The sequence below is a fragment of the Chenopodium album genome, chromosome 5, assembly GCF_948465745.1.
Source record: "Chenopodium album chromosome 5, dcCheAlbu1.1, whole genome shotgun sequence".
Classification (NCBI taxonomy): domain Eukaryota; kingdom Viridiplantae; phylum Streptophyta; class Magnoliopsida; order Caryophyllales; family Amaranthaceae; genus Chenopodium; species Chenopodium album.
Genome location: NC_137838.1, coordinates 16,204,268 through 16,224,340, shown reverse-complemented (window position 1 = coordinate 16,224,340; position 20,073 = coordinate 16,204,268). Strand labels below are relative to the sequence as shown.

The 20,073-nt window shown below is 34.3% G+C and overlaps 1 protein-coding gene across 1 annotated transcript; it reads right to left on the bottom strand.

Annotated features, from left to right (window-relative positions):
* Window positions 1-224: 224 nt before the first annotated feature.
* Window positions 225-7,512, bottom strand: LOC145631979 (BTB/POZ and MATH domain-containing protein 2-like). Its single transcript, XM_081684222.1, has 4 exons — window positions 6,771-7,512; window positions 4,452-4,800; window positions 2,037-2,313; window positions 225-640 (listed from the first exon to the last, which is right to left on the bottom strand). The coding sequence occupies exons 1-4, from the start codon at window positions 7,184-7,186 to the stop codon at window positions 456-458; spliced, it is 1,227 nt and encodes a 408-aa protein (XP_081540348.1). The 5' UTR covers window positions 7,187-7,512; the 3' UTR covers window positions 225-455.
* Between the last annotated feature and the right edge of the window lie 12,561 nt (window positions 7,513-20,073).

Here is a 20,073-nt window from a genome sequence, read left to right as displayed (position 1 = left end):
AAGTACCAAAAGTTCTACAAGTGGTGAATAACCCAAGAACATCATGCACTATGATGCAATTCAAGTGCATAGCTCCATGGCAATTTACTTCGTTGAATTATGTTCTTCAAACCTTTTTCTTGAATCCTTAAGGAAAATATTTTATTTTGCATTCAAATTTTTTCAAAAGCCACAATGGCTGAACAAATTACAAACATTATGGAAAGAAGAATTTGAACCTGTGCTTTACATAAGAGGTTTCATAGTATATTACTGAGTATTAGCGTTGATTGTCTTATGCAGCACGCTGTAAAATTAACATATCATAGAAACCATGCTAAAAGAATTACCCCTATATATCAATATCCGGAGATTATCTTGTCAAATACACTCACAAAGTCTAACAAACAAGGATCTGTTTAATTGTCTAACAACCTAATTTATTAACTCGAATAATTCTACAAGAAATTATGTACTCAATATAACCGCTGCTTCACTCTTCTTCCATTCATGTCGCCACCATCCAGCATAGTGACCTCACTTCCATAGGCAAAAGAAGCCTTAGAATGTTCACTAATTCTCGCTACGTACTCTAGTAGCTCACTAATGACAGACGGGCAGCTCTCTTTGAGGTACTCAAAACCTTCTGTCTGCATTACGGCTGAAACAAACCATTTACAATTTCAGAGAGCTATTCAAAATATCATTAAAGTGATGAAAAATAGGTAAAAGAACCATATGGTCATATTATTTTAATACATAATTGTGGTGATAATCTAACGAGTGATAATCTACAGATACAAAAGTAAACAAAAGCCAAAATATGACTACCACATCAAATTAACTGCAGGCCTGCAGCACACTTGACCAATAACATAAATAAGCTGCTTCCTAATTCTATTTACTAGGGGTGAGCAAAATAACAGGGTACCCTGAATCGGAACCGGAACCTGTTAGGAACCGTAGGTTCCGGAACCAGAATCTCTACAAGAGGTTCCGGTTCCGGGTAGCAAACTGGAGAACCTGTTGTAATAGGTTCCGGTTCAGGTTCTCAATTTTTTAGAACCGGAACCTGTAGGGTACCCTGTACCTGATAAAAGTATCACTTAATTTCAAATTATACACTAATTCTTACTCAATTTTTAAATAATAAATATCAAAATTACAATTATAAAAATATATATATATTAAATTTGTTAGACAACTACTATTAGTTTGTCTTATTTGCAAGTTGCAAACATTATAAATTAGTGACCAACCACTTTTTATTAAAATTTCCGCGAAAAAGTTAGTGAGTATATTATAATACAGGGTACCCTGAATCGGAACCGGAACCTATAGGTTCCGGTTCCGGTTCCCAATTTCCAGGAACCTGTTCAACAGGTTCAGGTTCAGGTTCCGGTTCCGGTTCCGGTTCTCATTTTGAGCAACAGGTTCCGGTTCCGGTTCCTGGAATTTTTACAGGGTACCCTGTTATGCTCACCCCTACTATTTACAAGTATAGAAAAAGTGCCACTAAATCAACTTGAATGTATTTGTTAGAATACATTACAGTTTGAGACAAGACACAGATGCAAAAGAAAACAAAAGCCAAAAGCATGACTACCACACCTAAACTAATTGCAGTGTACTTAACCAAATTCAAGAAGAAGCTGCTTCCCTAATTCTTACCCATAGAGTCAAGCCAATAATATCTCACACACAGAGTGTTGAACATCAAACATAATTACATTCAGTTCTTAAACAATTATAATAATAACATAATTACATTCAGTTCTTAAACAATAATATCTCACACACAAGACTTATAAATTACTCCGTAGTATAAAAGCACAAGTTATTTGAACATATCATAAATCATTAAGGCTCTGTTCTATTTAACTTATTTCCACTTTTTTCAGGAAAAATAAGTTCAGGCAGGATTAGGGTTGATATAATTTCAGAAAACATAAGTTCAGAAAATATAAGTTCTGATAAGGGTAATAAGGGCTAAACAAGTCCAATTTACAACTAAAACAAGTTCTAATAAGGTCTAAAAAGTTTTCAGTCTAGCTTACCTCTTAGATTTTGATGCAATGCAATGAACTTCAGACACTTGGACTTTAGTTGGAAACACTGATGCTGCTGAGCCAAGGCTAAAGTTGTTGCTACATTATTTATGGCAACATCTCCACTTAGTATAGCCTCACATAGAAGTTTTAGCCTCTCCAGTCCATAACGGTCTGCTGCAGCAAGCATATGCTGAGCCATTAAGGTTGAAGCTCCTTTGTAATTTGAACCAATCAGCTCGTTCATATCTGGCAATTCATCCCAATAAATAAAATGCAGCAAAGCCTGAAATTTAAAACACAAAAAAATTAGAAACTCTACTGAAAGCAAAAAAAATAAATAAATAAATTTTCAAAGATGCAATAGTAATCAAGTAGAAACATTCTTTGAGGCTGCAACAAAGATGCAATAGCTAATTAATAGATTGCTCTAAGCTCAAACCCATAGCACCAGTTATGAGATCTGATCCTTCAATAGAAGTAAAATAAATTTATACATAATGACCAATTCAAGTGAAATAAAGCTGTATTGTCAACACCGGGATAAAATTATAACTTCTTTTACTGACGTAGAAGAAAAATGATCATGAAAGATATTAGCAACGCCAAAAGAAAAGTCCCATGAGAGAAGTCTGCAAGGCTTATTTCAACAAAGCCAAAATAAGGCATCAATGTGCAAAACCAAATACAAAAAACTTTGGGTTTTTCTATATGGTAACCCTGTTATTTTCACTTTTCTACGTTGTGCCCCAACATATATCACTTTACAGTTTACACACAATAACCCCAATATACATTTTGTTTACAAACAATAACCTTGTCGTTATCCCGCCGTTAAAAAATTCCGTTAGTGGGGCCCACTCTCAATTTATTAATATTTTTTTATCAATTTGAGAGTTGAAAAATATTTCGTTAAAGGTTTTGGGGGCTATTTTGGTCATTAAAGGTCCAAATTGAACTCAAATTTCACAAAAAAAAAAAAACATAAATGTCTCGTTTTGTGTATTAAAACACGAACACGTAAATTGAGATATTTCTTAATAAGCAAAACGAGGCATTTAAGTTATATTTTTGGCCAAATATGGGCTCAATTTGGACCCTTAAGGGCTAAAATAGCCCTTAAAACTTTTAAGGGAACATTTTTCAACGCGCAAATTGATATAAAAAAAAATATTAATAAATGGCGAGTGGACCCCACTAACGGAACTTTTTAACGGCGGGATAACAACAAGGTTACCGTATGGAAACAAAATTTATATTGGGGTTACAATGTGGAAAGTGATATATGTTGGGGCACAACGTAGAAAAGTGAAAATAACAGGGTTACTATATATAAAAACCCAAAATCTTTATAAATAGAGGGGAAAAAATGGCAAACGCTTCACTCGATTACGATCCAAAAGCTTCAAATATCCCACATTGAGCCATCTACATCTAGAACATCTAACGGGAAAGATTTAAATCTCTATTAAGATTTTAGGCATTATCTACAAAGGTAAAAGTGCATGCAACATCCTGGAGAACCAGAGAAAAAGAAACTCATAAAGTAATCAACTCGAACGTAACCCATTAATCATGCTCCTCTCATGTTCAAACCAAAAACTCACTTGAATATTTTAAATGCTAGTACGGAACAGGGGAGGCCATCTGAGTGTAATCTTCGCAAAAAGATGATACTAGTGAGAGGGATTATAACCTGAGTGGTTCTGCAGCTAAGGTGCAATGTAGCAGAAACTATGACCCTTGAAAAATAATCAAGCTCCATGAAGAGACCCCACTGCTATGATTTGTAATCCTTAACAATTGTTGATATTGTTGAGTTAAATATAGGCATATCTTAGCAGCTACTGTTACACATTTCTTAAAGAGCCTACAGGGCAAGATACTTCCTAGATGAGCACAAAAATAGTACTACTCCATCAGTTGAACAATAATACTAATTTAGATGTCTGGAAAAAAAAAAGGCACATTTCCTAAACCCCAACTCAGAGGAAATGATGGGGTAAGGATGAGAAAGAGACAATTATTATACAACGGTATTTAGGCACAAAGTCATTATGAATCCTTGATAGTGATGGATTAAGACAATAATACACCACAAACAAAACATCTAACAGAAACTCTTTTGCAACGCCATAGAGCAAACATTGCTCTATGGTCTCATCATATATTCATATTGGAGGTAGGGGGTTAAACAGAGATATCTCCTCAGTCCTCACAAGCCAGAACAAGGAATAACATCCACCCCAGTTTCACCACCTGTAGACTAAATTTGTCCATTCACACATTCAAAAACCAATACTATGCAAGTAACAAAACGAAACAGAAGAAATTACTTAAAACAGAGCAGTAATGCAATCAGAAAAGGCAATAATATATGCATACAATATTACCAAAGGGTAGAGAAGTAAGACAGAAAAGGACCTTGAACACTGGAGCTTCTATGTCCTCAACTTGTATGCACTGCATATTTTTTTCCTTCATCGGACCAAAAAGTTGAGCCCTAAACACAGGTGATCTGGCTGCCAGGATCACCTGGTGTGCATCAAAAATCTCCCCATCGACTTCAAAGCTTACATCAGTACAGGTCTTACTCTCTAAAAGTTGCCCAAATTGTTTTCCTATATCAGAGGTTGGGACTGGTATTAAGTATTGTTTAGGTCCCTTTGTATGCGATTGCACAACACCAACAGTGCCTGTGATCACAAGACAATCGTCTTTAAGGTAGTCAGATGACTCCAATGTTGTCCTTTTGTAGAATCGTTTATAACCCCTGAGACAATCAACAAGTTAGAAGCAAAACCAGCATCATGGCAATCACCAATTAAAAATCAGGCCAAAAGCAATATCAAGGCAGCCACCAAATAAAAAAATCAGGCACTTTTTGAAAAAATCAAAACCAACCAACCCCAAAAAAAAAAGATATTACAAATGAAATGTAAAGATAATGACCATATATATTCTTTTAGAGATAAGTGATAAGGCTCAACATAGAAAGATGCTAAGGGGGTATTTTTTTTATGCATATGAGGGATATGTACAACATCATACCCTTCAAGGCTTCAACACAACTAAAAAACCCATCAAAAAAGTGTGAGATAGAGAAAGAAACAAGCATAAACAAACTAATAAACATAAAATTGTAATTCACTAGAAGCCCATTCAAATGACTCTAACAACAAACAATTAACACTTTTTCTTATTCTTTCACCTTAGTTGTTGAGAAATTGTCCTGTAATTGTATATTTACAAAGCTGATTTGAATCAAAATCTAACATGCTTAAAATCACTTAAGTGAGCTTACTAGAATTTATCCTTAGTTTTAAAGGCGCAAGGCGCACCAAGGCGCAAATGGTCCTTGCAGCCTAGGCGCAAGGCAAAGGCGCACGCTTTTTGTACTTTGATATATATATTTCAAATTATTTTTTACTTTGATAGTACTTAATACTAATTAAAAAGATTCATAATAAATTAAATAATGATATATTTAAAGCTAAGGTAGTCTAAATTTGAAAAAATGTCCTTCATTCTTCAATTTATAACTTAAATCTTAGTTATTTTCCTTGAGGCGCAAAGGCGCGCCTTACCAAAGGCACTTTTAGGCGCACACGTGCGCGCCTTCCGTAGGTGACTGAGCCTCAGCTAGCTAAAGCCCATTTCCCAGGGAGTGAGGCGCGCGACCGAAGCACGCTTTTTAAAACAATAAAGTTCAATAACTAGTGTTTGGCCCGGGCGTTGCTCCGGGTGTTACTTTGAATATTTTTATCATTATTATTATTAAAGAGCTTGAAAGAATTTTTTTATCGTCGAAAATTATAATATTACAATAATAAATAGTTTTGAATAATTTTGCCTTTATTTCTAATATATATTTAATATTAATGTGCATTGGTAATAAGTTGGTCTTCATTCAATGAGGTCTTGTGTTCAAACCTTATTGGATGCATTTTTGGTAAACCATGACATGAAACAAAAATGTGCTAGAAGTACACGTGGCATATTGAATGATGACGTGGCATTATGCTGGTGCAAGAATGAGATACACGTGGCACATTGAAATTTTTAGGAACGCTTTTTAATATAGAAGTATAGATATAGATATAGAAGTATAGATAAGTATAGATTTGAAACATAGTGATCATCAAAAACCCTTCCTTAAATACTAATGGCTACCTATTTCAGCCAAAAGTCCCATATTTGAGATAGATATCACCAAAAGTGCCATCCTTCATATACCATCTTCATTATTCAGTCAGTCAGTATCGATCTCCAGGTTCATGCTTGGTTTCTTCATACCTTAATATGTATGTAAGCATCAAACCATTTAAATCAACCCACGCTTATCTTAGTTATCTATATATCACAGGTTCACAGCAACATTATTCCAAGCCACCTCACCTGATCATAAACACCATGACCGCTATACACTAAACGAGCAAGCAAACACACACACCTGATTTAAAAGGCAGACAAAACTCCTAAACAATCTCAGCTCATTCAACAAATCCATCCATAAGTAACACCAGCACCCATAACATATACAAATAAATAAACACTCAGCATACAAGCCAATAACAATACATCATACATAGCTTATAGCAGCCTATTTTGTATGATCGTCATCCTACCAATCTCAAAAGTCAAAATTACTATCACATAACAAACAAACTCACAAAAATTAACAACAATCATACAAAATATGATCCAATAAACTCAAATTGAACAAGAAATCTCCAAGCTTACCACATACTACCGCGGTATTTAAGAGTATACGGCCCGGTCTCAAGGGGACGGCCGAAATGAGAATGAACTTTATGATTTTCCTTCCCACTTTGATCTTGAAGCTTCAATTCAAACAAAGCTCTAACATCAGTCCCTTCACTAGCCAAGGCGATGAACAGCGAAACATAGCTCGCGGCATCTTCGGGACTTTTACCATCAGGGTAGAAGTATATAGCCCAGGAATAACCTCCCACCATGAAAGTATCAGAAGCAATGTACTTCCCTATTCCCAGCCCCTTTGACAAAGTATAGCCATTAATTCTGAATTCATGGCTTCCATTGATGGTCTCAATTACAGCAATTGATGAGGTAATCGGAGACGAGGAAGAAGAAGTAGAAGGATTTGAGGGTTCTATGGAAACCCTAGAAATTCCCATCAATTATTGAACCAATGAATTCGATTCTGAAAAAGAAAACCCTAATTGACGAGCTGAAATTGGGGGAAATTTGAAATTGATGATGATGACAAAATTGACGAATCGATCGATTAAATTAAAGGAGATAGAAGTGAAATTGAGAGGACTTAGGGATGAATTTGAATTGAAAATGAGAGAATTTAGGGTTGAATTTGGGGGAAAAAGTAGCGTGGTTGTACTTTTTGAATGATGGAACAGACTTTAATTCTCCACCTTGTAGTTAATGTGCTTTTCTGGTGATTGGGCTTACGTATGAATGTATGATAGTCGTTGGTGACTGAATTTTGTAGATGCGTATTCCGTTTTTATTTTATTAGTTACTAGGTTAGAACCCGTGCGATCCACGATTTATATAAAACCTATTTTAATTTGTAAATTTTAAAAATAAATTGCTATTATACATGAATATATATAAGAATTACGTATATTTTGTAATTTTAAATTTTTATATTTTCACCAAAATTTTAATATAGTATCTGTGTTCAATGTTGACTAATTCATAATTCAATGTAGGAGGTCATTTATTAGTGTGCTACTTAAAATTTTTTCAATATTCTACGATAAATTGATAGGTTTTAATTGTAATGTAGAAGCTTCCAATATTTAAATTTCAAAAATGTTAAATATGATAGCTCTACAAAAAAAAATTAAAAAAAATAAATAAAAGATGACAATATCATTGCATTTAGACGGAAATTTTTTTATTGAGAAAGCGACACGTGGGCAATTGGTGACGTCAGTAACTTCTTGTAGGCGTCGTTTGAAGTGCGCCTACGTTAAAAGCATGTTGTGAATATGATTGACACTCATAGGAAGTGGGAATTGACATATACGATTAGGGACAAGGAAAGTAGGGAGCCGCCAACAAGTTTTTAAGGAACTTGTAAACCGTTCACGGATCATAAAAGGCAACCACGATAAAGGGACAACGAAGGCAACAACGATTGACCCGTGAAGGTTACACCCCATTCATAATCCATGAGATTACTAACTCCATATGGTTCGGAACCACGAAAGGAGGATCGAGGATGATGGTACGAAGTGAGTCATGGAGTCACATTCGCCCGTATTGGCCTCTACTCGATTCTTATAGTGAAAAGTGATTCCTGCGATCTCAAAGGCATACAAACAAAGATTCAATTTGCTCCAAACTATTATTAAGCTAAATTGGTTTAATATTAATGCAACACATAATTCTAAAATATTAGTGATCACTTCAATTAATAATAAGATTAAAAGGATCCTAAACCGGTTGTCCAAATTATCTTATTAGGCGTGATTTTCAATTATATATTCCCTTTAAACATGCAATATGGTGATCATAACAATTATAGAACAACATTAATATTAAAACCAATTTAATCACAATTCCAACAACATAAAATCGTTAGAAAAATAATAAAAACAAAGGAGCATGATCCTTACTTTGATTCTGTTTGTTTGCAACTACAAAATAATAAACGAGTTAGTAACTTCAAGGAAATAAATAAACAATAATTAAATTAAATTAAATTAAGTAAAATTGATTTTGGGGCCAAACCCTCAAACAATTCTACCTTTCACGCCTTGGCTTAAGGATAGAACCACGAGTAAAGTATGGACTCCTTTGAGTACTTGAAGAAGGAATTTTGAAGTGAAAAGGGTAGGCTAGTGTTTAGGCTAAAGCATAGAAGAGAGAAAATAAAATCAGAGAATTACTCGGTGCCTCGTTCATCAGAAATGAGGGGGTATTTATGGGAAAATGTGCTGAGGGAGCACACGGAACCCTAAAATGATAAAAACCCTAAAAAAGTATCCCGTGACACGGTCAAACTGTACCGTGACACGGGAAGCTCCACCGTCAGACGGTACACAATCCCGTGACACGGTACATTTTTGGTGTGACGCGGGAAATTTTCAGAAAACGGGATAAAAAACGCGTTAAGGGTTTACGCGGAAAAGACACGGACTGTCCCGTGTCACGGCAGACCTCCCGTGTCACGGGAAATCCCACCGTCAGACGGGAAGGATTCCCGTGACACGGTGGCAGTTTGCCGTGGCGCGGGAATTTCCAGTCCGTTTTTTCGTCTAAATACATTTTTAACCCTAATTTCCTTCGGCTTTTTAAGTGCCGATTGATAATTTCGGGCCTTCTCTGACTTTTATTATTCGGGCTAAAATAAGAAAATAATTAAATAAAAAGGCTTGGGCCAAAAATAAATAATAAAACAATAAAATAAAAAAGGTTTGGGCTTAAAATCAATTAATAAGTTTGGGCTGAAATTAAAACTATGCTTTTACCAAACATCAAGACTAATCCATGGACTGTTCAAAAATATGAAAATATGATTTTTTAAGCACTCGCGGGATTAAATACTAAACCCGACCAATAGTGGCGGTGAAAGGTTGTTCATCATCGGGTTTGGTTTTGGGGAGACATTTTTAGGTGTCTACACTTCTGTTTTAGTAATAGTTAATAGATTGGTACGGCTTTAAATGCTCTTTATGTTCTGACTTTTATCAATGATACACTTCATTAAACTTTCATTATCAGCGGTACCCCCATAATTTTACCTTAATTGCTACAGTAATCAGGACGTTAAACAAACGTTAAGTTTGGTCATTTGACAGGTTTAGTTGGGGGGGGGGAATGCGAAAATACGTAAATGCCCCTATCATTTAATCTCCCTCCAAAAATCCCAAAAGTTTTCCCTCCTTTCATTTCTTTATTTCCCTCTTTTCTATATAACCTTCACCCCTCTTTTTGTTTTCATCCCTTTCTAATTTTTTATTTATATTTCTTCCTCTTCTACAGTTCTTTCGAGGGTTACACGACAATGTCTTCTTCTGGAAGGGGTTCATCTTCAAGAAACAGGAATGGGGGAGCTGCTTGGTTTAGAGGCATGAATTGCAATTGTGAACCACCAAGAGCTCCGGATATTAGGTTTTCGAACTCAACAACAAATCCTAGAAGACTATATTATAAGTGTAGGATATGTGAATTCTTTATGTGGGTAAGCGAAGACCAAATTTCAAGGGACGTAGGAGGGAGGTAAGGAACCATGGTAGAAGCAACTGTTTTACATGCATTAAGGGCAGAATTTGTGGAGTTTATGCACAAGACTGATGAATTTGCTGATTTTATGTACATGGCTGTGAAATTAGTTGTAGTGATGTACTTGGTGTTGTTGATTGTTGCTATAAAATAGTAGCCTTTTAAGATGTTGGCTTGAAATAGATTAACCGGGTTTGTAGTTGGTGGTAGTTGGTGCTTTACTTTGAAATAAATTGAAGTGGTTTATTTTGGTATTATATTGGAACATGTGACTTTATTTTACTGTTTTCAAAGAGCACAAAAAATAGCAAATAATTACTGAAACAGAAATTATCATATATATATATATATATGTATATATATATATATATGTATATGTATATATATATACATATATATATATATATATATATGTATATATATATGTATATATATATACATATATATGTGTATATATATATATGTATATTTGTATATATATGCACATTAGCTTGTATATATATATAGTATATATATAGCTTGCTTCTCAATTTCACCCCATTAGCTTGTGTAATGTGGCATATAAAATTATTACGAGAGCCATAGTGAATAGAATCAAGCCAATGATGCCTCATTTAACCTCTTTTACTCAAACAAGTTTTGTTCCCGGAAGACAAATTACAGACGATATTGTCATCGTTCAGGAAGTTATTCATACTATGAGAAATAAAAGAAGTGGAAAGGGTCTTATGGCGATTAAAATAGATTTTGAGAAGGCCTATGATCGGCTTAGGTGGGATTTTATTCGGGATACTTTGTATGAGATTCGGTTTCCTCCCCTTATGTTAGATCTTATGATGGAATGCATCACTACCTCCTCTATGCGGGTAATGTGGAATGGAGAGCCTACACAAGTCTTCAAACCGGGACGTGGTATTCGTCAAGGTGACCCTTTATCACCGTATATTTTCGTGTTATGTATGGAAAGGTTGAATCAACTTATTAAGGAGTCAATTATTCAGAATTTATGGAAGCCTATTTATGCTAGTAGAAACGGTCCTAAGCTTTCGAATTTATGTTTTGCTGATGACATAATTTTATTTGCGGAGGCAACAGTTGAGCAAGCAATTGTTATTCAAGAATGCTTGGCAGGATTTTGCAGTGCATCCGGGCAGAAGGTAAGCTACTCCAAATCAAGAACGTATTTTTCTCAAAATATGCGTACGGAAGAAATTATTCCTATTTTTCATGCTTTAGGGATTGATGAAACTGATGACTTGGGAACATATCTTGGCATGCCTACTCTCACAAGTAGGGTGACCCGAGATACTTTTGCTTATCTTTGTGAGAATATTGACTGGAGACTTGCAGGATGGAAATCAAAGTATGTTTCTCTAGCTGGTAGAATCACTTAAGCAAAAACTACACTGACCACTATGAGCTCCTATGCAATGCAAACGACAAAAATTCCCCGTTCGATTTTTGATGAGATTGATAAAAAAAACGAGGCGTTTTATCTGAGGAGGGGATGAAGAGCACCGTAAAATACATCTTCTTTCTTGAGAGTGCCTTCAAAAGCCTAAAGAACATGGAGGTTTGGGATTAAGATCTTCAAGACAATTAAATGCGGCTTTTCTCACCAAGCTTGATTGGAGGGTGTTGACGGAGCCAAATGCTTTATGGGCTCGTGTGCTTCGAGCTAAATATTGCAAGGGGAGGTGCGACATCGATATGTTCGAATCCAAGGCAAATATGTCTAATGTATGGAAGGGTATTTCGGAAAATGCTAAATATATAAGTGAGGGCTCAAGGGTAGCTATTAATAATGGTGCCACAACTCTTTTTTGGGACCATAATTGGGCTATGCCGAGTCCCCTAAGGGCTGCTGCCATCATGGATATTCCAGAGTGCTTGGATGGTGCTACGGTTGAAGAATTGTGGGATGATGAGAATGGATGGAAATGGGACATGTTTGCAGATTTATTACCGGCTAACATCTTGAGATTAATTGAAGCACATGCTCTTTGCAAAGACCCTTCAGTTGGAGATATGCTCTATTGGGGGATCGGAATGGTGTGAAAGGAAAATTTACAATAAAATCAGCTATGCAAATCATCAAGAAAGAGGACGATATAGGTGATGATGGTTCTTGGAAGCTCATATGGAAACTAAAAGTTCAACAAAGAGCAAAGGTCTTTCTTTGGTTGGCTATGCATGACCGCATAATGACAAATGCTAATCGTGTTAAGCGTAATTTGACAAACAGCCCCTGGTGTCTGACTTGCCTCAACCATGAAGAAACTACTTTGCACGCATTGCGTGATTGTAGAGCTGCTCGAGAAGTGTGGAGGCAAATTGGAGGTCCTGCTGTTAACCCGGGATTTTTTCATAGTAATTTGCAACAATGGATTGCAAGGAATATAAAGGTCCAGACTCGAAGTGATCTGTCCCCTGAGATTTGGCCTACATATTTTGCAATTACCATTTGGTGGATTTGGAGATGGAGGAATAATGTTGTGTTTGATCGTACTCAAGAAACTCCAATTGATGTTAATCATTTTTTGCTGGCTCGATTTGAGGAAGTATGGCGTGTTCTAGGAGAGGATATTCACAGCAGCAACCAAACTACTAATGTGAGAACAGAGGCCTATATTAAGTGGAAAGCACCCCCAGTTGGCTGGCTAGCATTGAACGCTGATGGAGCAGCTAGAGGAGCACCTGGGCCAGCAGGGGGTGGAGGCCTGATACATGACTCTACTGGTAAGATGCTGCACGCTTTTTCGCTGAAGCTGGGAGATTGTAATGCCTTTATGGCAGAGCTGAAAGCAATTGAATATGGGTTGGAGCTTGCAAAACGCATGAGAGCAGCCAAGGTTCAAGTTCAATTAGACAGTCAAGTAGTAGTGGTTGCTCTTAATAATGAAGAAAATCACCGAGGACAAGGTTTTCATATAATCAGAAGATGTAAGCAGCTTATTGAAGACAACAGTTGGCAAGTGCACGTGCAACATATTTATCGAGAAGCAAATAGAGCAGCGGATTGGCTAGCCAACCAAGGTGTCGTCCAGAACAACATTACAGAGTTGATTCAATTCCCGCCTATTGAATTAGGCCAAATTCTTCATGATGACATCGTTGGGGTGGCCTTGCCACGTTTAATTATTGTTTAGTTTTATTTTTATGTTTTTTCCCGGGGCCTAGCCCCTCATTTGCATAAAAAAAAAACATATATGTATATATATATATATATATATATATATATATATATATATATATATATACATATATATATATTCCATGTTTCTATTTTTAATTTCTCTCTCATCAATTTGTTTTCTCTTTCCTCCTACAAACTGTCTCTCTTCCTGCGATTTCTCTAATATATTCACAGGTCTAAAATTTTGCAAATTTTTGATCATCTTCTAATCGTTCGTGCATCACATTCAATTTTGTGGGCACGTAAGTTGATTCAATTGTCATTAGCATTGCTTATTTGATTTAATTCGATTTTGGATTCAATTTCAACCATTTTGATTACGAAATTAGGGTTTTTTCGATTATTTGTTTGAGTAAGTTTTTAGTTTCGATTACTAGGAGTTCAAAATAGGGATTTTGCTACTTTTGTTTGATTAATGTTTGTTTTCTCTTTAATTTATAATCAGACCAAATGACCAATAATTTAGTGTTGTTTTTGTAGCAATTTTATGATCTATTGTTATTCTTTGTGCAATGACATTTAATTTGTTGAGTTTGTGAAATGTGCAATAATGCATTTCTAATTGTTATCCAGATGATAATTCAATGGTGAATTTGATAATCAGGGATATGCTTTGGATGGTTAGATAATCATTTACTTTTGGATTATTACTTTTTATAAAATCTTCTTTACTTTTATGAGTTTATGTTTTACTTTTGTAACTTGAGAAATATTTTTTCATTATCATTACTCAGGGCCGTTTATGAGATTTTGGTGGCCTAGGGCGAACATATAGATTGGGGCCCTAATGAATGACACAAATTTTGTTTTATTAGTTTCAAGGGTATGCAAATGAAATATTCGCTTCCGCAATCCTAATTTCAAGTTTACATTTGAAATATGAAAACACATTAGTTATATGTTGTTAATCTTAAACAAAATTCGCCTATATTTCGATCTTTAAATTACGGAAAAGTATTTAGTAGTTGTAAACGATATGAAAAATAAAAAATAATAAAAAATCAGATTGCTTGTTTAACTACAAATATAATTAAATTTTTTAAAAAATCTAAATTACAACGAACTACTAATTTACTACTACGCGGTACTCATTACTCCGTGAGTATGATAAGCTCAAAAAATTACTAGTAAAATAAACCCTTAATTTGTGTAATCAACTTCTAAATAAGTGCAGGGCTTGTTTGGCATTGTTTTTTGTTTTCAATTTTAAGTTTTTTTTAAAACAAAAAACCAAAAACAGGAAACAAGAAAAAGGTGTTTTCACTTTTCTGTTGTCAGTTTTCAAAATTAGTATGATTTTAATAAGTTTGACTAATTTTTTATTCATTATATGACATATGTCATACACTTTTAAAATATAAAAAACCAAAAAACTAAAAACCGCAACAATGCCAAACGAACCCTGCATTATCACATTTATCTTAATTAAATGCTTTTGTCTATTAAAAAAAAATGCTTTTCTTGTTTCATTGTTAAAATCTTAATCAAAGTTTAGACCGTAGAGCATAAACCTTACTCAGTACTAAATTCAGATTGTTTTACATCTATTTTTTTTTAAAAATAAATAAATAAAATTTAATACATAATATGAAGAAGATTACAAACATTGCAATATTAGACAATGTCATGGTTGAGCAGAACCACTCAAATTCAATAAAGTTTAGACAGTGTCTTGTCTGATCTTTCAATACTTAATGATAGCTGCTGCACTCTAGAGAATAGAACTCAAACGTCTTATGTAACTTGATAACTTTATAGTTATGTTTTATTTACTTTTGTGACATTTTAAATAACTTTACAGTGTTTCATGTTTACTTTAAGTTGGAGGTAGAAATAATAGAGCTGAAGCTGTGTCCTAATCAATCTTGATAATGTGATTTTTTGAAGTTTTCATGTTTAATGATGACAAAATACCTCCATAGCCAATTAATTTTCCGTGTATCTTTAAGCTAAATTGATTTATTTTTTGGATATTTTAATTTACTTTTGACGTATTTTGAATAACTTTAGAGTATTTTATATTTACTTTTAGAGATAACCTATGTAGGAATTGAACCTACACCTTTATGCATCCGCATAATGCTTTACCATTTGAGCTAATAGGTTTACTTTATAGCTTGTTTTATTAACTTTACATTCTTTTGTATTTACTTTTAGAGACATTTGTTTTATTTCTCATCATGAGATCAATTTTGATAAATTTGAGCTTTGTATGAAAAAAAATGTTGATAAACTAGAAGATTAAAAACACATAATTACTAAAAGACAAAAAAAAAAGCACCTCCCATCAGAATTAATATGCACGAAAACTTGATTACCACAACCTCATCGAAAATTGATCACTAAATTAATAAAATGAGATTATCTTTGCCACAAGAAAATCTGATGAGAAATAACTCAAATGCTTCAGCAGGAATTAAATCAAACCCTCGGCTGCTGGCACTGCTGCTGGCAATGGTCTTCACTCTTAAAGATTCAGCTGCTGGCATGCTGTTGCCTTTCTGTTGTAATATAAGAAGTATTTTCAAGGCTATATTCTAAAATAAGAAGATAAAAATATGATCTTGTGACAATGAAAGAATACGGTGTGTCGTGATGTAAATCACTGACTTGAAAACGAAATTCCGTCGCAACCGGGGTTCACTATTGTATTCGTCGGCACGTTCCCTAAGGTTAACACACCACTTCCACACAAAGACACTTTTAGGTGGAAGGTTGGAGCCAAGTAACTTATGCCCAATATAGAGTATGTGTTTAAGCAAGCTTGTATTTGATATATATGTATTTCTTGTGTATGTCAAAATCAGAAAACATCCTCCAATTTATAGAGATGAATGAAGAAGATGAAAGATCATGGAGGAATCTTCTATGAACAAAGAAGAGAAATCAGAAATATTATGGTGATTAAAACACCATAATCAACCTCTTAAATGGGAGGTTACAAGAAATCAAACAAGAAAAGGAATCCAAGGGAACCGTTGGAGTCCAACAGACAAACACGCACCCGATCGGGCGAACACTCCTTTTTTCCAGACGTCTTCTCGCGCCCGATCAGGCGGGTCTCGCTCGGTCGGGTGCCCGATCGGGCGCCCATATCTGACCCTTTGGATTTCCTTTCTTTATTTCCAACACTTTCTTCATAGTAGCCATCAATAATGCAGACCGGGTTATAAAACCATAGCTTTATATCCAAACAAAATGTAGTGTTAAAAAAGATTGAGCAGCATAATCATACTAAACGGGTACAAAACAAAAGCTCTTGTCTGCCAGTCTAGAGAGAAGATGTTCCAGAACAAAGATTGATAAGCATAGTAGCATAACAAAGATTGATAAGTTAGAGGCAAAAAGAACACATCCTAGTTAGAATTGTCCCAAAATAGTGCAATTCAGTTGTGCTCATCACCAATATAATACTATGTGGTACCTTTACAAGTTTTATTTTCATTGGAAATTCCTCTTAATAAATAAATTTGTTCCTCTACACAAAATATTTACTTTAGAATATAACTAGTTTACTTTGATTTGTTCATCACCAATATAAATTTGTTCCTGATATCCTCCACAAAAAATGAATGGCCACCCAAATATGCATATCGGTTTACTTTAGAATATAACTAGTTTACTTTTATTTGGTTTCTATCTACTTTTGAAATTGATAATGTAATAGGAGACATTATTAGTTGAATTTTAGCACAGTATATAAGCAAGCAATGAACCTTAGGTTTATCGTATAATAAATCTGCTTGACAGTTAGACAAGTGAAAATAACATGGCAAATGGTCTCGATTTTTCTTTTTTTACTTTAAAATACTATTTGTTCACTTTTAATTGGTTTTTATCTACATTTGATGAGATTCATAAACAATAGGAAACATTAATAGTTCAAATTAGCATAGATACATGTAAAGCAAAACTGAACCAACATCAACTAAATTACAAACATTTAGTAGAAGCCTCATTAGCAGGGTCGTTTATGAGATTTCGGGGGCCCAAGGGCGAAAGAATAAATCGGGGCCCTATAATATGTAATATTTTTTTTGTTGATATTGATGAGAAATTGATATTTATATAAAGGCTTATAATAAATCGATCGAACTCAATGTAAAAATAATACTTATATACTACTACGACAACTATACAGTGTGTAAAAAAAAAAAAAGAATTTATAAAAGAAGCATTATGATCAATATATGATAAATTGATAATACATATAGGGTAATTTAAAAAAAAATGTAAAAAAATACGGAAATTGGAGCTCATGGTAGTTGAACCCTTGATCTTGAGACACATTAAAGCTCAACAACTTTTCTTAACCACTATGCTACAGAGTTAATAATGTTGATATTTGCATCTATAAATTTTATATAGCTTTCTACTTTACTTAAAGCTGAAAATGGGGCCCTCTTTTTTCATGGGCCCTGGGCGGGTGCCCCGGCTCAGCGATGGGCCTGCTCATTAGCAAAATAAGAATCTCCAAGTGCACAAAATTAATCAAAGAAAAACATACTTTTAAGACTAATTGGTTTACTTTTACTAATTTTCAATTTACTTTTAGAATGATCATAGTTAGAAAAACATACTTTTTTTTTTATGAAATAAGAATGATCTGAGAGAAAATAAAAATTAATCAGATGATCTATATGTAACAGTCACTTATAGAGTTGTAGTACAATTACAAAATTCATTTAAGGAGTTACCTTTCGCCTTCTTATCAGGTAAAATGGGAGAATTGAAGAATAATTGAAATTTTACAAAAAAAAAAAAGAAGAAGAAATTTCTTAAGTGCACTAAAATAGACCAGAGCCTCCTACTAGACTAATGCCCTCTACTGCCTCTGTTATTTTTATCAGGAAAGAGAAATCATAACCTAAGAGGGATAATACTTACTAACTCAGTGGCGTAGATAGGAACTATGAGAAGCACAACAACAACAATCCATTTTTGCTCCTGGATAGAATTTTTCATATCATAATTGTCATTACAGTACATTTTCATTTGACAAAGAAAAGGAGACATGAAGCAGTAGTCAATGAAGGCTGTGAAGTATAACAAGCTGAGTAAACACAATGCAATGATACCATATTCTAGTGAATACGTAAATCCTATAACAAGTGAAAATTGCCTTCGTTGAAGCTTCTTTATTGCACACCATTTATTATCATTTACCAGCCTATTTTTCTTGTTCTAGAAACTAGTTGTCCATTATCTATGGTTTCATTGATTTTAATTTTGGATTATACACTTTGGCGAATTCCCTGTTTCTCACCGTGAGAAACAGGGCTTGTTTCTCATGGGGGTACAAACGACATTTCGCCCATTATAAGTCACTTGCTGGACGACTGAGCTGGCCCAATTAATCTTACGTGTTTAGGATTGGTTTGCCAGGTGTAATACTTGCCGGCATACGCCGTTATTCTTCGACGGAGATTTGAATTCGAAACTGGGCGAATTCATGGGTAAAAATACAAGTTCGAATCTAGGCGACCTGAATTTCAAACTTTTTCTCACTGTCGAATTGAAGTCGAAGACGAAGAGGAGAATCTCCAATTTGGGCGGAAACATTGTATCCAGGTTCTCACTGATTTCTATTTCAATTTTTTGATTTCAATTCGAACTGGCTTCTTGTTTTTTCTCAATTCGAACTGGCTTGTTTTTTCTCAATTCGTACTGGGCGCTTGGTTCTTGTTTCTTCGAATGTTTTAGGGTTGAGGGTCGATTTTCGGTGATTGTTTTAATTGACAGAATTAGGGTTGCAGTTATAGGATTTGTTAGGGTTGCAGATGCAGAACAAAAGCTACAAAAGGTATTAATTTGTCCGGAATTAAATAATGGAATTATTGCGATTACGCTGCTATTAAATAATGGAAATGTTGATGTTCGGTGAATGGGGTGAATTACGCTGTTGAGATGTTCATTTGATTTGATTGAATGAGGTGAATTGTGCATTCATTAGTGACAGGGTAAAGTCGTATCCCCTAATCAAAAATAATTACCTAAATCACTAACTAAGGTAGATAGGGAAGTATGGTTGAACTCCACAGGGAAACAGGTCTTTTTAATTCTAATTAATTAATATAATCTAAATTATCTAAGTAACCAATATTTTAAATGTGAATTCTATACTACGAAGAATGAGTTTAGGGAGAAAAGAATCAATAATAAGGAAACCTAGGGTCACAGGTTCACCAATAATTAATATTCCGGGATAGAACGAAGTAGTTGATAATTAATAATGCACAAATAACATGATTAACAGGCTCTCGCAATTTATTAACCAACATAGATCTAACAGACTCTCGCAATTTATTAGACCTAAGTTCCTATTAAAAATAGCCTTTAATATTAAATCAACATCTGCTCGATTCATCAATTCAATATTGCTAAACATTCACAATCAAATTACATCTGCTCGATTCATAATCTAATTGCAAAGAATTAAAACAATTCAATAGGAAATTATCATGCAATATCAACAATCAATAATAACAAACTATCCCTTCATATTAATTATGGATCCCCATAAACCCTAGAATTAAACTACTCACTAATCATCATAACTAAACCAATCAAATAAATAAATAAGAACATAATCAAGAAAACAATTAAAATAGCTAAAAT